We start from the raw sequence: 15,733 nt of genomic DNA, 5'->3' as shown, positions 1-15,733 counted from the left end.
ACAACCACTCTGGGTTGCACTTAGTCCTTGGTACCCTTCCTCTCATTAACTCGAAAGGAGATAAACCCAAGGCTTCATGATAACATGTCCTATAAGACCACAATGTTTTATAAATTTGAACCGACCAATCGTCCCCATTCCTACACGCAATCTGAATAGCATTCTTCATAACCCTATTAAACCTTTTGATCATTCCATTGGCACTAGGATTGTATAAAGATATAGTTCTATGCTTAATTCCTATCCTTTCAAAATATTCTTTTGTCAAAGCGGACGTAAATTGCACTCCATTGTCACTAATAATCTGCACAGGTAAACCCTCCTCCACAAAGGTATTGTCCATAAATGTTAAAACCTCCAAAGAGTCCACTTTGTCCACAATTTTCACAACTGGCCACCTTGAAAAAATATCAATCATGGCAATAATATACCTTCCAGGATTCCCAATGGGACCCATGATGTCTATAGCATAGTGTGCCACGGCTTACTCAGAATGATAGGTTCACACATATTTGGTTTTAAAGTATTTAAAGTCTTATCTGAATTGGCACAAATGACACATTCCCTTACCACCCTTTCAGCTTGAACATCAATTCCAGGCCACCAATACCATCTCTTCACCCTCTGTTTTGTTTTAACTATGCCACAGTGAGTTTCATGTAACGGCAAGTTCCTTCAATACTTTCCGTTTATTTTCCTAAATACGATCCTCAATAAATCACTCGTCTTGTCAAGCCTTACAGTTCAATATATTTAAATTCCATCGTTGGGTAAGATATCTCCTTATATTCCAATTTGAAGGTAATAACTCTTACCGGCACTTCGCACTCCGTTTCCACCGTAGGTTCAACAAATAAGCTTGTCGCCAGAATTGTTATGTCGGAGACTTCAAGTTTATAATCTTCTTTATTTCAAGTTGTAAATACAATAAGGCTTAACAAGCGATCGTGGTAATAGCTTGTGTCTCTCATAGTGTCTCTCTCCGTCTTTTCCTCCCGATCTTCCACCACCTCGAATTAGAATCCCCCCACGCAACTACACACAAGCTAATACAATTCTAAATACCTAGCCACGCGCTAATACAACTCTTAGCGCTAATAAACTATATAACATATCAACATAACACTCATTATGAGGCTGGGGGTTCTAGGATCCTCACAAAGCCTGAAATACCTGCTGTGGGTGAAGTTTTCTAACTTCCTGCAGCATGAGCTCCAGATCCACCAAACAACTCCAAAATTATAAGAAATTGAAAGGTTTATTGAAAGTCCCTCCGTCCATTTAGATCCATTACTCCTCCATCCCCCGTTGATGGATTAGCAAACAATTCGACATTCCAGTAGACACCTTCTCCCAAATTTTGTACTGATTCATCCCATATTGCTAAACTTAGTAAAAGGGCGTTTCCTCACCCCCCTTTATAACCTTACCCACCTATCTCCCCCCCCATGGGTCTGAATTTGAAAATAGGGAGGTCTCAATATTGTAAGTATCTGCTATTTTTCATGCACTTTCGTCAAACAGTGACAAAGTTATTTGAATTTCAACAAAATGCTTTAAACTGACAGAGGTGTACCAAAGCATTAACACTTTCCAGCCCACCTAACATATTTTTCAAATGCTATTCCCTCCAAAACTACTGATTGGATTTACAACTAACATTTAAAAATAGTCTTCTTGAGCAAGGTTTTATATTCATGCCAAGTTTGGTCTAAATCAGTTCAGGGGTTTGTGCTGTAGGAGCATGCAAAGTTTCCTATAAGGGCTATAATGAGCAAACACATTTTTGACTTAATCCACACACCATACGTTTCAGTAACAAAAAAGCTAGGACAGTCCTTGTTTATCTATTTCTTTTTAGCCCTTAAAGGCCCAAGCTGTGGAAGTAGGTGACTGGTCTGCCTCATTTGTAAACCTCTGGGTTACTAAAGTGGTGAACTTTGTTTCCCCAAGAAAAACCCTAGAAAAGACTGAAAGGAAAATGTGGATAAACTGATCAGTTTAGTCTTTCAAAGGAAGGCACATGGGTGTTAACTCTGTAGCTACAGACAACTAGCATGGAAACATACCTTGTGTGCAGATTGACCCTAAAAAATAATTCCTCTTGAGCACTTCAGCTCTTTTTTAATATGGACGCTTCTCATTCCTATTCCTATTGTGTGTTTTTACTCCTTAAAGTAGATAGTGCTCTTGCTAATAACATTCATCCTTATCAACAAGTTCCTTGCTGCTGTTGAGTTGAGGCATTTCAGAGTGTTCCAGTGTGTAGGTGCATAGAGCTTGTCGAAGGGGGGCTCACCCATGTCTTTGGATACCCTTGGCAAGTGAGGCAGATGTGAATTTCTCCCCTCCTGGTACCAACTTAGATTCCTTGCCAACAAATTATTTTTTGTCAGTCCACTGTTGCAAATATAAAATGGAATTCTCTGGCATTAGATCTTTCCATTACTAACGCAGTGAAGTTTCCTACGCCACGTTAAGATGTAGGATCAATATTATTAAACAGTGACTATGCCTGTATCATCTTCTGTCTCACCTAATAGCAAGATGGAAACAAATGAGACTAAATAGAAACCTTAATGGAATTTCATCCTGTTAACAAGCATGGGAATGTCTACCTCATTTGGAGACTATTCTATCAGGCAAATTGTGCTAGAGTAAGGCAGTTATTACTGGTCAATAACTTGCTTCTAATCTTTCATAACTCCATTGTATTGTTTACCCGAAATTGCAACCTGTAACACCCTTTTTGAGAGATTAGTAGAATTTTCTTTCTCAACATTGAGCATTTGAAAAGCCACCATATTGGTTTCAGAAGTAGTGAACCTGTGTTGATTTATTTGTGTTCAATTTCTACATTTTGTCCTTAGCTTTTAAGAGAACATGCCTCTGGACAGGCAGATGAAGAAACATGGCCTGTGGTCTGTCAGTTTTCAAGCATCGGATCAATGGGAGCTGATAAGTCTAAGTGGCTTTACTCTGAGTTCAGAGAGAGTCTGGTGACACTGGGGAAAGATAAGAGAACCTTGACGAGAAAGGAGAGTGAGCTTCAATTGGTAAATACCTCATATCTCTTTGTGAAATGCACTATTTAACATTAATTGTGTTTCTTTATGCTATGTTCCTGATTTGGTATAGCACACTGCCGTCCCTAGGGCCTTATGGCAGTGGATAATCACAAATGTGTAAAGATTACGTGTTATTGGGCTAGGAAGGCATTGGACATGAAAGCGGTCTGTGCCCGTTTTATAGAAAGGAATCACTGCCGCGCATCTTTAGCTGAGTGCACTTAGTGCAAACAGGGACAGTGTGCCCTGTTACAGATAATGTACTGCCCCGGTTAGCTGCCAACTTGTCCCTGCACTGGGAACAGCTCATTAGTGAAAGCTGTACTGTCTTTTTGAAGCCACTGATCCGTCTATCATAGTGCAGGTGACACCAGGCCTGCTTTACAAATAGAGATACAGATCCCCCTGCAGGTGGGTGCAGTGAGTGACTACATCTGCCTTCATGCAAATGCCTGAGGCGATCCATGAGAACCCCATTTTTGTTTTGTTGGGTAGGGGCACCCTTATCGGGTGCTCTGACTGTGTGCCTCTCCTTTGTGCGCTTCCTTGTGGTCTCTCCACGTGTCCTTGTCGATAGTACTTTGCAGGCACAGAGGTAGAGTGTTTCCCTCATTTGCATGGGTCACACCCCTACACGAATGAAGGAACACCCCCTTAGGATTGCACGCAGGCATAATTTGTAATGTAGCAGGGGCCATGCAAGCAACTGATGCACATGCCTGTTGTGCCTCTAGGGAACTTTAAGTAATGCGGTTCCTAGTACGTAATGTAATATAGCCCTTGGTGAGATGAGCAATGTGGTTATTTATTAGAGTGTGTCTCCTTAGTTCTTCTTAGTAAGTCGACAGTCCTGTTTTCTCTGGCCCTATATCTCATTACATGTTCTGACATCTGGTTGTCCCATTGTGAGTTTAAACACTAGAGCAAGCCAACAGTACAAATGATATGCTGTTATTGACATGTTTTGCATCACTGCAAAAATTAGGCATTTTACTATAATAAACTGTTATTCAGAAGTAAATACCTTAAGTACTGCATATCTGAAAATCTGATTACTGTATCTCACCATTTACTTCAGAATGACAGCTCCTACCTTTTAGTCTGAATCAGCTTATACAATTAAAGCTGCACACATTTAACAAATACAGTTGAATCACACTAGTGTATGAGTTTCCTGGAAGCCTTGCTGGCCATCTTTTAGAGTGGTTTTTGCAATTTTTCCTGGGAGCTGGGGTATGTCGACAGGGTTTTATTTGAGGGTGTGCGCAGTTATCTTTATTGTCAATGGTGAAGAATAAGTGAAGCCCCAGCGATACTGGATTTTCCTGTTGCGCAGGTTTGATAGTACATCTCTATTGTTGCAGCATTTAGCCAAGGTCTGGAGGGGTATACCCTGATAAAGAGTGAGGTTATTGCCCCTGAAGTTGATGGAATCCATTTATTGAGCCGCTCTCAAAATGTCCTCCTTAACCCCGTAGAAATGTTCTGTACTTAGCACATCAAGTGCCAGATGGTTCCGCTGATGTTATGTGGGAAAAACACAGTGAGTGAGATCATGGTGCCTCGTCAGCAGCCTCCGTGGCACCACCACCCCTAGGTCTCTTTGTGGCCAACAGAATGTCTTTAATTGAGGAGGAGGCCTTTGGGAGCTCTTGGCAGGAGGAGGCCAGGAGGGAAGGCCTCCATCACTCAGCAGCTCCACAGCTGGTGAAGAGAAGTCCAAAGGATGCCCCAAGTAGCTGCAAGGGAAGAGGTGATTGTTTTCTAGGATGGTAATGTACTCCCAGAGTGCTGCGGACCTTACCATCAGCGCTTTGCAGACCCCCTTGCTGATGTGGTAGGGAGCGCCTCCACAGCATGTTAAAACAAAGAGTGGCCCGATACCCTCGGCCTATGATACTGGAGGCAGTCGGGCTGAGGCATTCACCATCAGCTGCGCACTGGGAGGATTGCTGCATTTGGCGTGCAACCACTGTAAGTCCACCCAAGACTGCACTCACCACCACAGTCCGCTTCATCGATGATCAGGCTGCCCCCAGGGTGTAAGTGGTTAACTGTTGCCCCCTCTGGACAAGTTGTGGTGCTGTGCTGGGCATGGACAGGCAAGAGACGCCATCATGGGTCCTCTTCCAGGCCACGCCCCTTTGAAGGACTTGTTTTATTCATTTCACCTTAGCAATTTGAAAGTTGAGATGACATGAAGGTTTATTGTCGAATGTACGAATTTAAGAATTCTAATGAAAAATGGAGTGAGTGGGATGGTTGTGGGTATCTGGATCTTTGTCTTTCCTGGGACAATGAGATGTAGTCTTCCTTAATCCTTTCAAGAGTACCTTCTCCAAAAGTTTACATTTATTGGTTGGTGCCTGGATGACTATAGGCATCTCTGTGTTCTTTTAAAACATAAAAGGGATTGTTAGCAATTTGAGCTTTTTCTGGGGCGTGGTCTCATCTCTTCAAGGGAATTAGTCGGAGAGTTCAGTGGAAATCCTTTCATCGTGCTGGAATAACATTCAAGTAACACATGTTTTTCAGGAAAAGGACACATTACGAAACAAGCCAGCAGAGAAAACCTTAGTTGTCTTTAAAATGTACCCACAAGACCAAACTGTTCATTAGCGTTGACAACAATGAAGTTTATTCAATATTATAAAAAGTAAATCACCCCTTTTTAAAAGAGTTCAATAAAAAAATCACCAGCCTCCTCCTGGCGTTCTTCTCTCTTGCGGATGTACCGAAAAAGAAGACAAGCTAATTAAGAAGTTAATGACCGATGCAATTGATTACTTTGATCACTGCCAGGAGCAAGGGATCTCATTATAAATTACCCTTCGGCAGGTTCAATTTCTGGGCAGGGCCTTAACCCGTTTATTGTTTATTTAAAACGCGTGTGTAACACCGAATATCCCCTCAATGTGCTGAATCAGCAATGCATTGTCCGTACACGCAAGCCAATATATTTTTGCATACTTTGTGTCGATTTGAGGGCAATACCTATTCCTGCTCTCAAACCCACTGATCTGGGTAGTGCGCGTGCCACTGTCCCAATAAAGGAAGCGGCGATGATTCCTAGCCCTGGGCTCTTTCCAGCTGCATGATAAGGTAGCTTGGCTGGTTTGTTTGCTGGGATGAGATGTGCTATAACATCGCATTAAACGGAGAGCACTAGCATTTTATCAAGTAGGGGCTGTGGTGTGACAGTGCCACCCACCAATCCAACGATTTCATCCTAATGGAACACTCACCAATTTTGTAGATATTCGCCCGTTTTATCTTACAGGGACTTGCATTCAGTCTTGTAAACACTCTCTGGTACAGTTGTTCCGGGGAATGCGCAGACGCTTAAATATTCGCCGGTTTTACCTTATTGAGAGCTGTGCATCCTTTTATAGATATTCCCTGGTTTTATCCTACTTGGACACGCACGCGATCTTGTAGATAATCACCGCTGTAATCCTACTGGGACATGCACACGCACATAGATGTGCACTGGTTTAGACAACTGCGACACACATCTCCTCCTAGATTTTTACTCGTTTTGCCCCACAGGAGCACACACACTTGTAGATTTCCACCCGTTTTAGCCTACTAAGACCCGCACATACTCTTGTAGCTAGTAATAGGTATATTCCTACTGAGGCATGCACGCACCCTTTTAGATAATTCATCAGTGTTATGCTAGCAGGACATACACCATCTTGTATATGCTAACCAGTTTTGACCTACAGGGCCATATACAGGGAGTGCATAATTATTAGGCAAGTTGTATTTTTGAGGATTAATTTTATTATTGAACAACAACCATGTTCTCAATGAACCCAAAAAACTCATTAATATCAAAGCTGAATATTTTTGGAAGTAGTTTTTAGTTTGTTTTTAGTTTTAGCTATGTTAGGGGGATATCTGTGTGTGCAGGTGACTATCACTGTGCATAATTATTAGGCAACTTAACAAAAAAAAATATATACCCATTTCAATTATTTATTATTACCAGTGAAACCAATATAACATCTCAACATTCACAAATATACATTTCTGACATTCAAAAACAAAACAAAAACAAATCAGTGACCAATATAGCCACCTTTCTTTGCAAGGACACTCAAAAGCCTGCCATCCATGGATTCTGTCAGAGTTTTGATCTGTTCACCATCAACATTGCGTGCAGCAGCAACCACAGCCTCCCAGACACTGTTCAGAGAGGTGTACTGTTTTCCCTCCTTGTAAATCTCACATTTGATGATGGACCACAGGTTCTCAATAGGGTTCAGATCAGGTGAACAAGGAGGCCATGTCATTAGATGTCCTTTTATACCCTTTCTTGCCAGCCACGCTGTGGAGTACTTGGACGCGTGTGATGGAGCATTGTCCTGCATGAAAATCATGTTTTTCTTGAAGGATGCAGACTTCTTCCTGTACCACTGCTTGAAGAAGGTGTCTTCCAGGAACTGGCAGTAGGACTGGGAGTTGAGCTTGACTCCATCCTCAACCCGAAAAGGCCCCACAAGCTCATCTTTGATGATACCAGCCCAAACCAGTACTCCACCTCCACCTTGCTGGCGTCTGAGTCGGACTGGAGCTCTCTGCCCTTTACCAATCCAGCCACGGGCCCATCCATCTGGCCCATCAAGACTCACTCTCATTTCATCAGTCCATAAAACCTTAGAAAAATCAGTCTTGAGATATTTCTTGGCCCAGTCTTGACGTTTCAGCTTGTGTGTCTTGTTCAGTGGTGGTCGTCTTTCAGCCTTTCTTACCTTGGCCATGTCTCTGAGTATTGCACACCTTGTGCTTTTGGGCACTCCAGTGATGTTGCAGCTCTGAAATATGGCCAAACTGGTGGCAAGTGGCATCGTGGCAGCTGCACGCTTGACTTTTCTCAGTTCATGGGCAGTTATTTTGCGCCTTGGTTTTTCCACACGCTTCTTGCAACCCTGTTGACTATTTTGAATGAAACGCTTGATTGTTCGATGATCACGCTTCAGAAGCTTTGCAATTTTAAGAGTGCTGCATCCCTCTGTAAGATATCTCACTATTTTTGACTTTTCTGAGCCTGTCAAGTCCTTCTTTTGACCCATTTTGCCAAAGGAAAGGAAGTTGCCTAATAATTATGCACTCCTGATATAGGTTGTTGATGTCATTAGACCACACCCCTTCTCATTACAGAGATGCACATCACCTAATATGCTTAATTGGTAGTAGGCTTTCGAGCCTAAACAGCTTGGAGTAAGACAACATGCATAAAGAGGATGATGTGGTCAAAATACTCATTTGCCTAATAATTCTGCACTCCCTGTACTGGTGTAGAATTTCACCAGTTTTATTTTACTCGGACACAAACACACTCGAAGATAATTACCACTTTTATCCTACTATTTATCCTTTACAACCTACAGTGACATGCATGTTCGTTTTAAGACATTTGTTGTTTTTCAGGCTTTCCACTAGATAGTCACTGGTCTAATCTTATTGAGACATGCATGGATTTCCATATTCACACTGGTTCATCTTTTGTTTGTGCTTGGGATATCTTTATTTCAAGCAGGGTAAATGCAAGTATGTAGTTGACCCTCTATCTTACAAGACATGCATGCTTTCTTCCAGATATCCACTGATTTTACACTACTGTACAGGTACTTTTTTTGTAGATACCACCGGTTTTATCTCAGTCGGATGCTTCAAGCTATTTGTTAAGTACTTACACTTGTGTACCTAAACTGACTGTATTATAGTGCGACTTTACACACACTTTTGTTGGTCTGCTCTACGATTATTGAGTTTGATCAATTGGTATCTCTAGCAGTATAGATACTTCATGGCAGAGGAACAGACAATAGAAATGTGAGGGATTATGTGCTGCACTTTCAGTCTTTGGTCACCACTTTTGTTTGATGTTGCCCATAGCATAGGTTCTCTTTCAACGTACTTTATCAATCATTCATAAAGCCATTAGGTTTAGCCTAAGCAAATTGATGTAATAGTTATTTTGTTTATTTTTTATTGAAAGCAAATCCCACAAACATAAACGATTTTTTAAAACAAGGAAAGAAAAGCATGCTTTGTTTGTAATGTATCGGATACATTCTTGCAATAATAATTTTAAATTAAAAAAAAAGTTAAACATGGCATATAATTTTAATAGAACAGTGCAGCTGCATTTTAGTTTACAGCTAGACTAAGCACAGGTATTGAAACCATCAATGAAACATATGATTATCACTGGTGCAAAGAAAAGCCGCAACTGGCTTGGCATTCTACTAAGCCTCAGTGTTAGTGTTAGACCTTACATCCTTGGCGTAGTATTCCAGCAAACATTTTGCCTTCGCCACTCCTGTTTTGCTGATTTTGATTTGTTGGCTTTAAGAGTCTGCTCACTTTGACACTACTAACCAGTGCTAAAGTGCTCATGCTGTCTCCCTAAAACATGGTACATTTCTCATTTACATGACTGGTACATTTAATATACTTGTAAGTCTCTACTACATGGAACTACATGTACCCTGGCCTGTAAATTAAATGCTGCTAGTGTGCATGCAGCACTGATTGTGCCACGCGCTAAATTAGCCTTGTAAAAGCTGTCTCATGCCTGCCACTGCTACTTGTTGTGCAGTTTTAAATTGCCATTTTAAAAAAATGTTTATTGAGAAGTACATGTCAATATACAAACTGTGTTAATTAGAGAAACAATAAATCAAATTATGGCCATATATGAAAAATATTATGAAATATTAACTTCTCAGATTTCTAAACACAAAAAACATTATACATATATCAATAAATGTAATATAGGAAATTCTTTATAAGGCATCCATCTGTGCATTTACTCTTATAAGTAGACCTATAAAAGAAAATCTGGAAAGAAAGAATTATGCAATATGTATTAAACCATGTATTATAGGTTGTTAGAAGATAGTCGAGATAGTAATATCATACGAATCCACATATATAACATTTCAAATTGAGATATTCCTGCCAATTCAACAGTGTTGAATTGGTGAACAGTAAGTCCTACTTAAAATAACAGTGTTAATGGGTGAAGTGTCAATTGTCTAAATAACAGCATGACCCAAAACAATAATAAAAATGTCTTAATGAGGATAGGAGACAAAGAAGGAGAAAACATTTAAGTGTGAATATTAATAGAATATGTATTAGCTAGAAAGGGTTTCCAAATTTGGCTGAAAATCCCAACATTGTCTTGCAATCTGTAAATCAGCTTTTCATATGATGCTATGTTATATATTTCAATAAGCCATTCATCATGTGTACGATGTTGTGGTGTTCTCCAATGTTGTAATATACAGATTTTTGCTACAGTGAGTGTGATAGCCATCAATCTTCTTATATGTTTGTTAGATTTGGGATATCAGTAACATCATGTAATATAACTACTTTTTCTGTTAAAGGAATGGGCACATGTATAGCTTTGTGTAGAGAGGATGTTATAGAAGACCAATATTCCATCAAAACTGGACATCAAAATAAAATGTGTAGGATATCACAATCCTCATGAGGACACCCCCAACAGGTAGAATGGTGTAGTAAACCTGCTGCCTTGAGTTTTTGTGGTGACCAGTACCAATTATGAAGAATTTTGAAAAGAGTACATTTCATTCTTGTCTTTCTGATTTCTTTATCCATGTTCATAACAACATCCGTCCAATCCTCATTGGAATACGCTACATTAAGTAACCCTTGCCATTTGACATGGAGTTGTGCTAGTAATGTTGATGAGTGTAGTTTATGCACAATGAGATTATAAAATCCAGAGACCGCTCCTTTCAATTTCTCCCAAGTTTTTAAGTATTGTACGACTGGAGATTCCTCAGGTATCCACGGAAAGGGTCCTAGTCTACTAAGTAGAGCTTGTTTCAATTGTAAGTATTTCCCCTTTTGAGAGCTAGGGAGTTGAAATTCTATCTGAAACATTATAAAGGTTTTAAGCTCCCCTTCTAAAGTGAATAAATGATCCAGCAGTAGAATACCTGCTCTATCCCATGTATCCCAGGAAATTGTCTGTTTCCCTATTCTAATATCAGCGTTATGCCACATGGGAGCCTTATTATGTAGCCTCAAATTAATCTTAAAGAGTTTGTGGCGTGTATCCAAATCTTAAGCATAGACTGAATAATTGGGTTAGAAGTTTGTAAAGCAGGCGATTTATGAGTATAAAACATTTGCAAACCTGAAGTTGCCTGTAAAGATTGCCTTTCAATAAGAACCCATAGTGGGGGGTCATCCTGTCTTGGCCAAAGATAAACCAATTGAGATAAATGGAGGGCTGAATAGTAATGTTCAATGCATGGTAAACTAAGGCCACCAGATTGCCTGTGAGCAATCAGTTTGGAGATTTTGACTCTAGGTCTCAGAGATCCCCAAATAAAGGTTTTAATACCTTTGTCAATGTCTCGCAATATTGATATTTTAACTGTCAAAGGTAACATATTTAAAACATAAGTGAAACAAGGCACTATAATCATTTACACTGCCTGGACTCTATCCCAAAAGGACAGGTTAAGATGGGACCATTTTTCATATTCTGACTTCGTTTTAGCTATGAGTGGATCTAAGTTATCTTGAATCATACGTTCTAAACCTGTGTTGATATAAATACCTAGATACTTCAGGCGATCCGCTTTCCATTGAAAATTGTAGCCTAAGTGGCTGCTAATGTTGTGCCCCGGGACAATGGGAGAGCTTCACTCTTATTCCAATTGACTTTGTTTCCAGAAATGTTTGAGAAGCGAGAAATAGTAGACATGAGGGCCGAGAGTGAAGAAGGTAGATCCGTAAGTGTGAGTAATATGTCATCCGCCTATAGAAGTAGTTTTGAGATGCCTGCTGGTGTAGGAATGCCTTCTATTTGTGACCAATGTCTTATTGCTGCAGCCAGTGGTTCAAGTGCAAGAAGAAATACGAGGGGCGATAAAGAGCAATCCTGGCGGATACCTCTTTGCACTAAAAAGGTTTTTGAAAGGAAACCCCCACAATTCACTTGTGCAGATGGTGTCTCGTATAACCATTTAACCTTAGTGATAAAATCATTACCTAATCCCAACCTATGCAATGTATGGAACATATAGCTCCATTCAATGCGGTCAAAGGCCTTCTCGGCATCTAAGGATAATGCTACTCTGTCTTCTCCAGCATCTTTGAAAAAAACAAAGTATGTGAGCCAAATTGCGGGGATGGCTACGAGAGTTTCTGCCTGGCATGAATCCAACTTGAGAATTATGTATGAGTTTAGAGATAACTTGTTTGAGTGTTTTGGCAAGAATGGTGGCTAATAGCTTTGAATCTGTATTCAGAAGCAAAATTGGACAATAGTTACTGCAGTATAATGGATCTTTCTCAGGTTTGGGAAGGACAGTTATGATAGCTTTATTTGAGAGTGAGGAGAGACTATCAGTTTCCTCTCCTTCTTTATAAACCTCATAAAGGGCATCTATTGCTTCTGGTTTTACCCAACGGTAAAATTCCCCAGGAAAAACATCTTCTCCGGGTGCTTTATTGTATGGGAGACTGGAGATTGCTTGCGCAATTTCATCCTTTGTTATTTTGCCCGCCAGTATGAGCCGGTCCTGTTCATTGAAACAGGGGAGTGTTATTTTATCAAAGAATTCCTGTTCTTTGAGGACGTCATCATCAACTTCTGAAATATATAACTTAGTATAATAATCTGCAAACGTATTAGCTATTGCTTGAGTCTCAGTTATTAGTTTACCCTCAGGGTTATATACAGGTGGAGTAGCTATCATAGCTTCTCGCTGTTTTAATCGTGCCGCTAGTAAACGGCCTGCTTTTTCTCCTTGTTCGTAATTGTGAGTCTTAATTCTATATAGCATATATTCTGCTTTGGAAGTATATAGTGTATTAGGTTCCATATTAGCTTTTTCCAATCTGCATCTGGAAGTTTCAGTTGGATTACTAAAATGAGTACGTGTCAGTGTTTTGATATGATTTTCCAAAATGGCCTGTTGTTCTATTCTGCGTTTATTGTTATGGCAGAATCACTCATAATTTGCCCCCTAATAGTGGATTTTGCAGCTGCCCATAAGATTTGTGGAGAAGAAACTGAGCCTTTGTTATCTTTCATATAAGTAGTCAAATGTGATTGTAATTGTGACTTCTCTGCCGGTAGTTTGTAGCAATATATGTTTAATCGCCATGGCTTCCTACAAGCGCGTTTCAGACCCCAATCAAGCTGGAGACTGATAGGAGCGTGATCTGACAGTGCAATTTATAAAATATCACAATCTAGTACTTGTGGTGTAATAGAATGGGAAATAAGGAAGTCATCTGTTCTAGAATGGGAATCATGTACTGTCGAATGATATGTTAACCCCTTATATGATAGATGTAGTAAACGCCAGATATTGATCAAACCATGATCTTCTCTGATGTCTCCCAGTATGGCTCTATCTCTATAATGAGTTGTGTCCAGGGGACCTGTTCTGTCTAAGATCACATCTGGTGCAAGATTCCAATCGCCTCCCAAAACTATTCTGGAAATTCCCATTTCTGTTAGGATTCTATTTAGATGAAGGAACAAGGAGGCTTTAGTCCCAACAGGGGCATAAATGGATCCCACTCCTAACATATTATTACCAACTTTAAGCTTGGCTAAAACAAATCTACCATCCTCATCTGACCATGACTGTAGTATTTGGCACTGTAGTGTTTTCCATATTACAATGGCTACACCACTTTTCCTAGTAGTAGTGTGGGATGTAGCATCTCCTGATATGTGAGAAGAGGATTTGCAGCTGTAAAGAATCTGGCCTACCCAATCTCGTTTTATTTTTTCTGATTCTATATCTGATAGATGAGTCTCCTGGATGAGAGCAATATCATTATGTTTGGAAGCTAAATAGGAAATAATTGTATTCCTTTTAATGTAATTAGTATAGCCATTGACATTGAGAGAGACAATTTGCATAGGACTTGTTGTCATGATGCTGACTGGAAATGTTAGAGTATATTTGTACTGTGTGAAACTGAGTCAAAATGCTAAAAAAGGGAAAAGGAAGTAGATAACTTATATGGTAATGTGATAATGGGAACTTACTGGAGGGAAAAAAAACTATCTGGAGTATAGTAAACCTGAAACCAATATGTCAAACTATAATCATAAAATATTGTTAACACTAAACTCTAAATGGTGTAAGTACAATGTTCTTAGTGCTAGAATGTAAAAGAACACTGCAGATCAAAGAATATGTATCTTTCGTCGGTGGGTCTAAACCTCAATTCGAAACCCAGACTCTGGAGGGGAGGAAAGGAAAAGCACTTATGGTAAATAGATTATAAGAAAAACCACTCCATGGAGTTATAAAGTCTATCCAGGAGAAAATCTGCATATACAAATACAAAAGGAAATGTACATGGTTATTGAACAACATTACATGAGGATAGGGAATGAATCATATCCTTCAGAATGAATAACTGCAGTAAAACAGTAATAACGTTAAATTAATACAAATCATGTATAAATATACTCATCTAACTGGAAGAAGTGATAGTGGAAGGTTGAGCATCAGTTACTTAATTAAAAGACATGGATGACTTTAGAGGTGGTCTCGATTTGTCTCTGGTATTTTCCTGTGTGAGTATCTTTATGCAGTGGACTGCTTTATCTCTGTCAAACTTTCTTAAAGGTACGGATGTGTAATCTACCGGTACAATGGCTTTGTGGATCATTCTGTAATTGAAGTGGACTATTCATAGATGTTTTGTTCAGGGGTGGTGGTGTTGAGTCCATATGTTGGTCATCCAAACTGTCCAGGAAGCGTACCAGATCCTCAGGCTCTGTGTAAGCCCTTGATTTCCCATCCATTGTGATCCACATTGTGGCAGGTTCTAAAAGACCATATTTGATATCCCATTTGCGAAGTCTTGGCCTAAGTTGCAGGAACGCTTTTCGTTTGGCATTGGTTTCAGTGGAGAAGTCTGCAGCAGCAAATACTTTATGGCCTTCCAAGTCATACGGACCATGTTTACGAGCAGCTGTTAATATTTGGCGGACCTGTTCATGACGTAAGAGGCATGCTATAATCGGTCTAGGTCTAGATCTAGATTCAAGAGTTGAAGTTGAAGTTCTTGATCGAATTCTGTGAGCTCTCTGCAACACAAGGGGATGCTCAAAAGACATGTTCAGTAGCTTCGTTATTAGCGTTGGTAGCAAGTTCTTCACATCATTATTGACTTCCATTTTTTCTGGAATTACATAAAAAGGAATATTATTTCTTCGGGCCCTGTCTTCCAAATCTATAACTTTTTGTTTTAGGTGCCAGATATCCGGACCCCAATACTCTGCATTATCTAATTTCTCTTCCAAAAAAGTGGTTATTTTATCTAAAATTTCCACTTTGGTATGAAAAGAGTTTAGATCCATCCATATTGTCTTCATTTCTGTTGCGAGATCTGAAATTTTTACATCGGTAGATCCCAATCTTTGACCCACGGCAGAGATCTCTTTTAAAATAAGGTCCATAGAAGCAATGTCTTGTGGGACAATAGTAGACGTGCCTGGAGGTACAGTGTTCCCTACTATTTGTGTAAACAAAGGCTTTCTATTAGATTTGCCACTGGCCATACTGTTATACTTTAATGTTAGAGAAGACAATAAATAAGTACAGCTTAGTAATCAAATATAATATCCAATT

The 15,733-nt window shown here is 39.7% G+C and overlaps 1 protein-coding gene across 1 annotated transcript in view; it reads left to right on the top strand.

The window, feature by feature from the left end:
• The window catches only part of TDP1 (tyrosyl-DNA phosphodiesterase 1), a 787,135-nt gene that overhangs the window by 278,983 nt on the left and 492,419 nt on the right, over positions 1-15,733 (top strand). Inside the window, exon 10 of the mRNA XM_069208192.1 lies at positions 2,871-3,056. Within this exon, the coding sequence (XP_069064293.1) occupies positions 2,871-3,056 (186 nt within the window). The remainder of the gene's footprint in view (positions 1-2,870; positions 3,057-15,733) is intronic.

The sequence above is a fragment of the Pleurodeles waltl genome, chromosome 9 (assembly GCF_031143425.1).
Source record: "Pleurodeles waltl isolate 20211129_DDA chromosome 9, aPleWal1.hap1.20221129, whole genome shotgun sequence".
In the NCBI taxonomy this organism is placed as follows: Eukaryota; Metazoa; Chordata; class Amphibia; order Caudata; family Salamandridae; genus Pleurodeles; species Pleurodeles waltl.
This window is presented reverse-complemented; position numbering and strand designations above follow the sequence as displayed.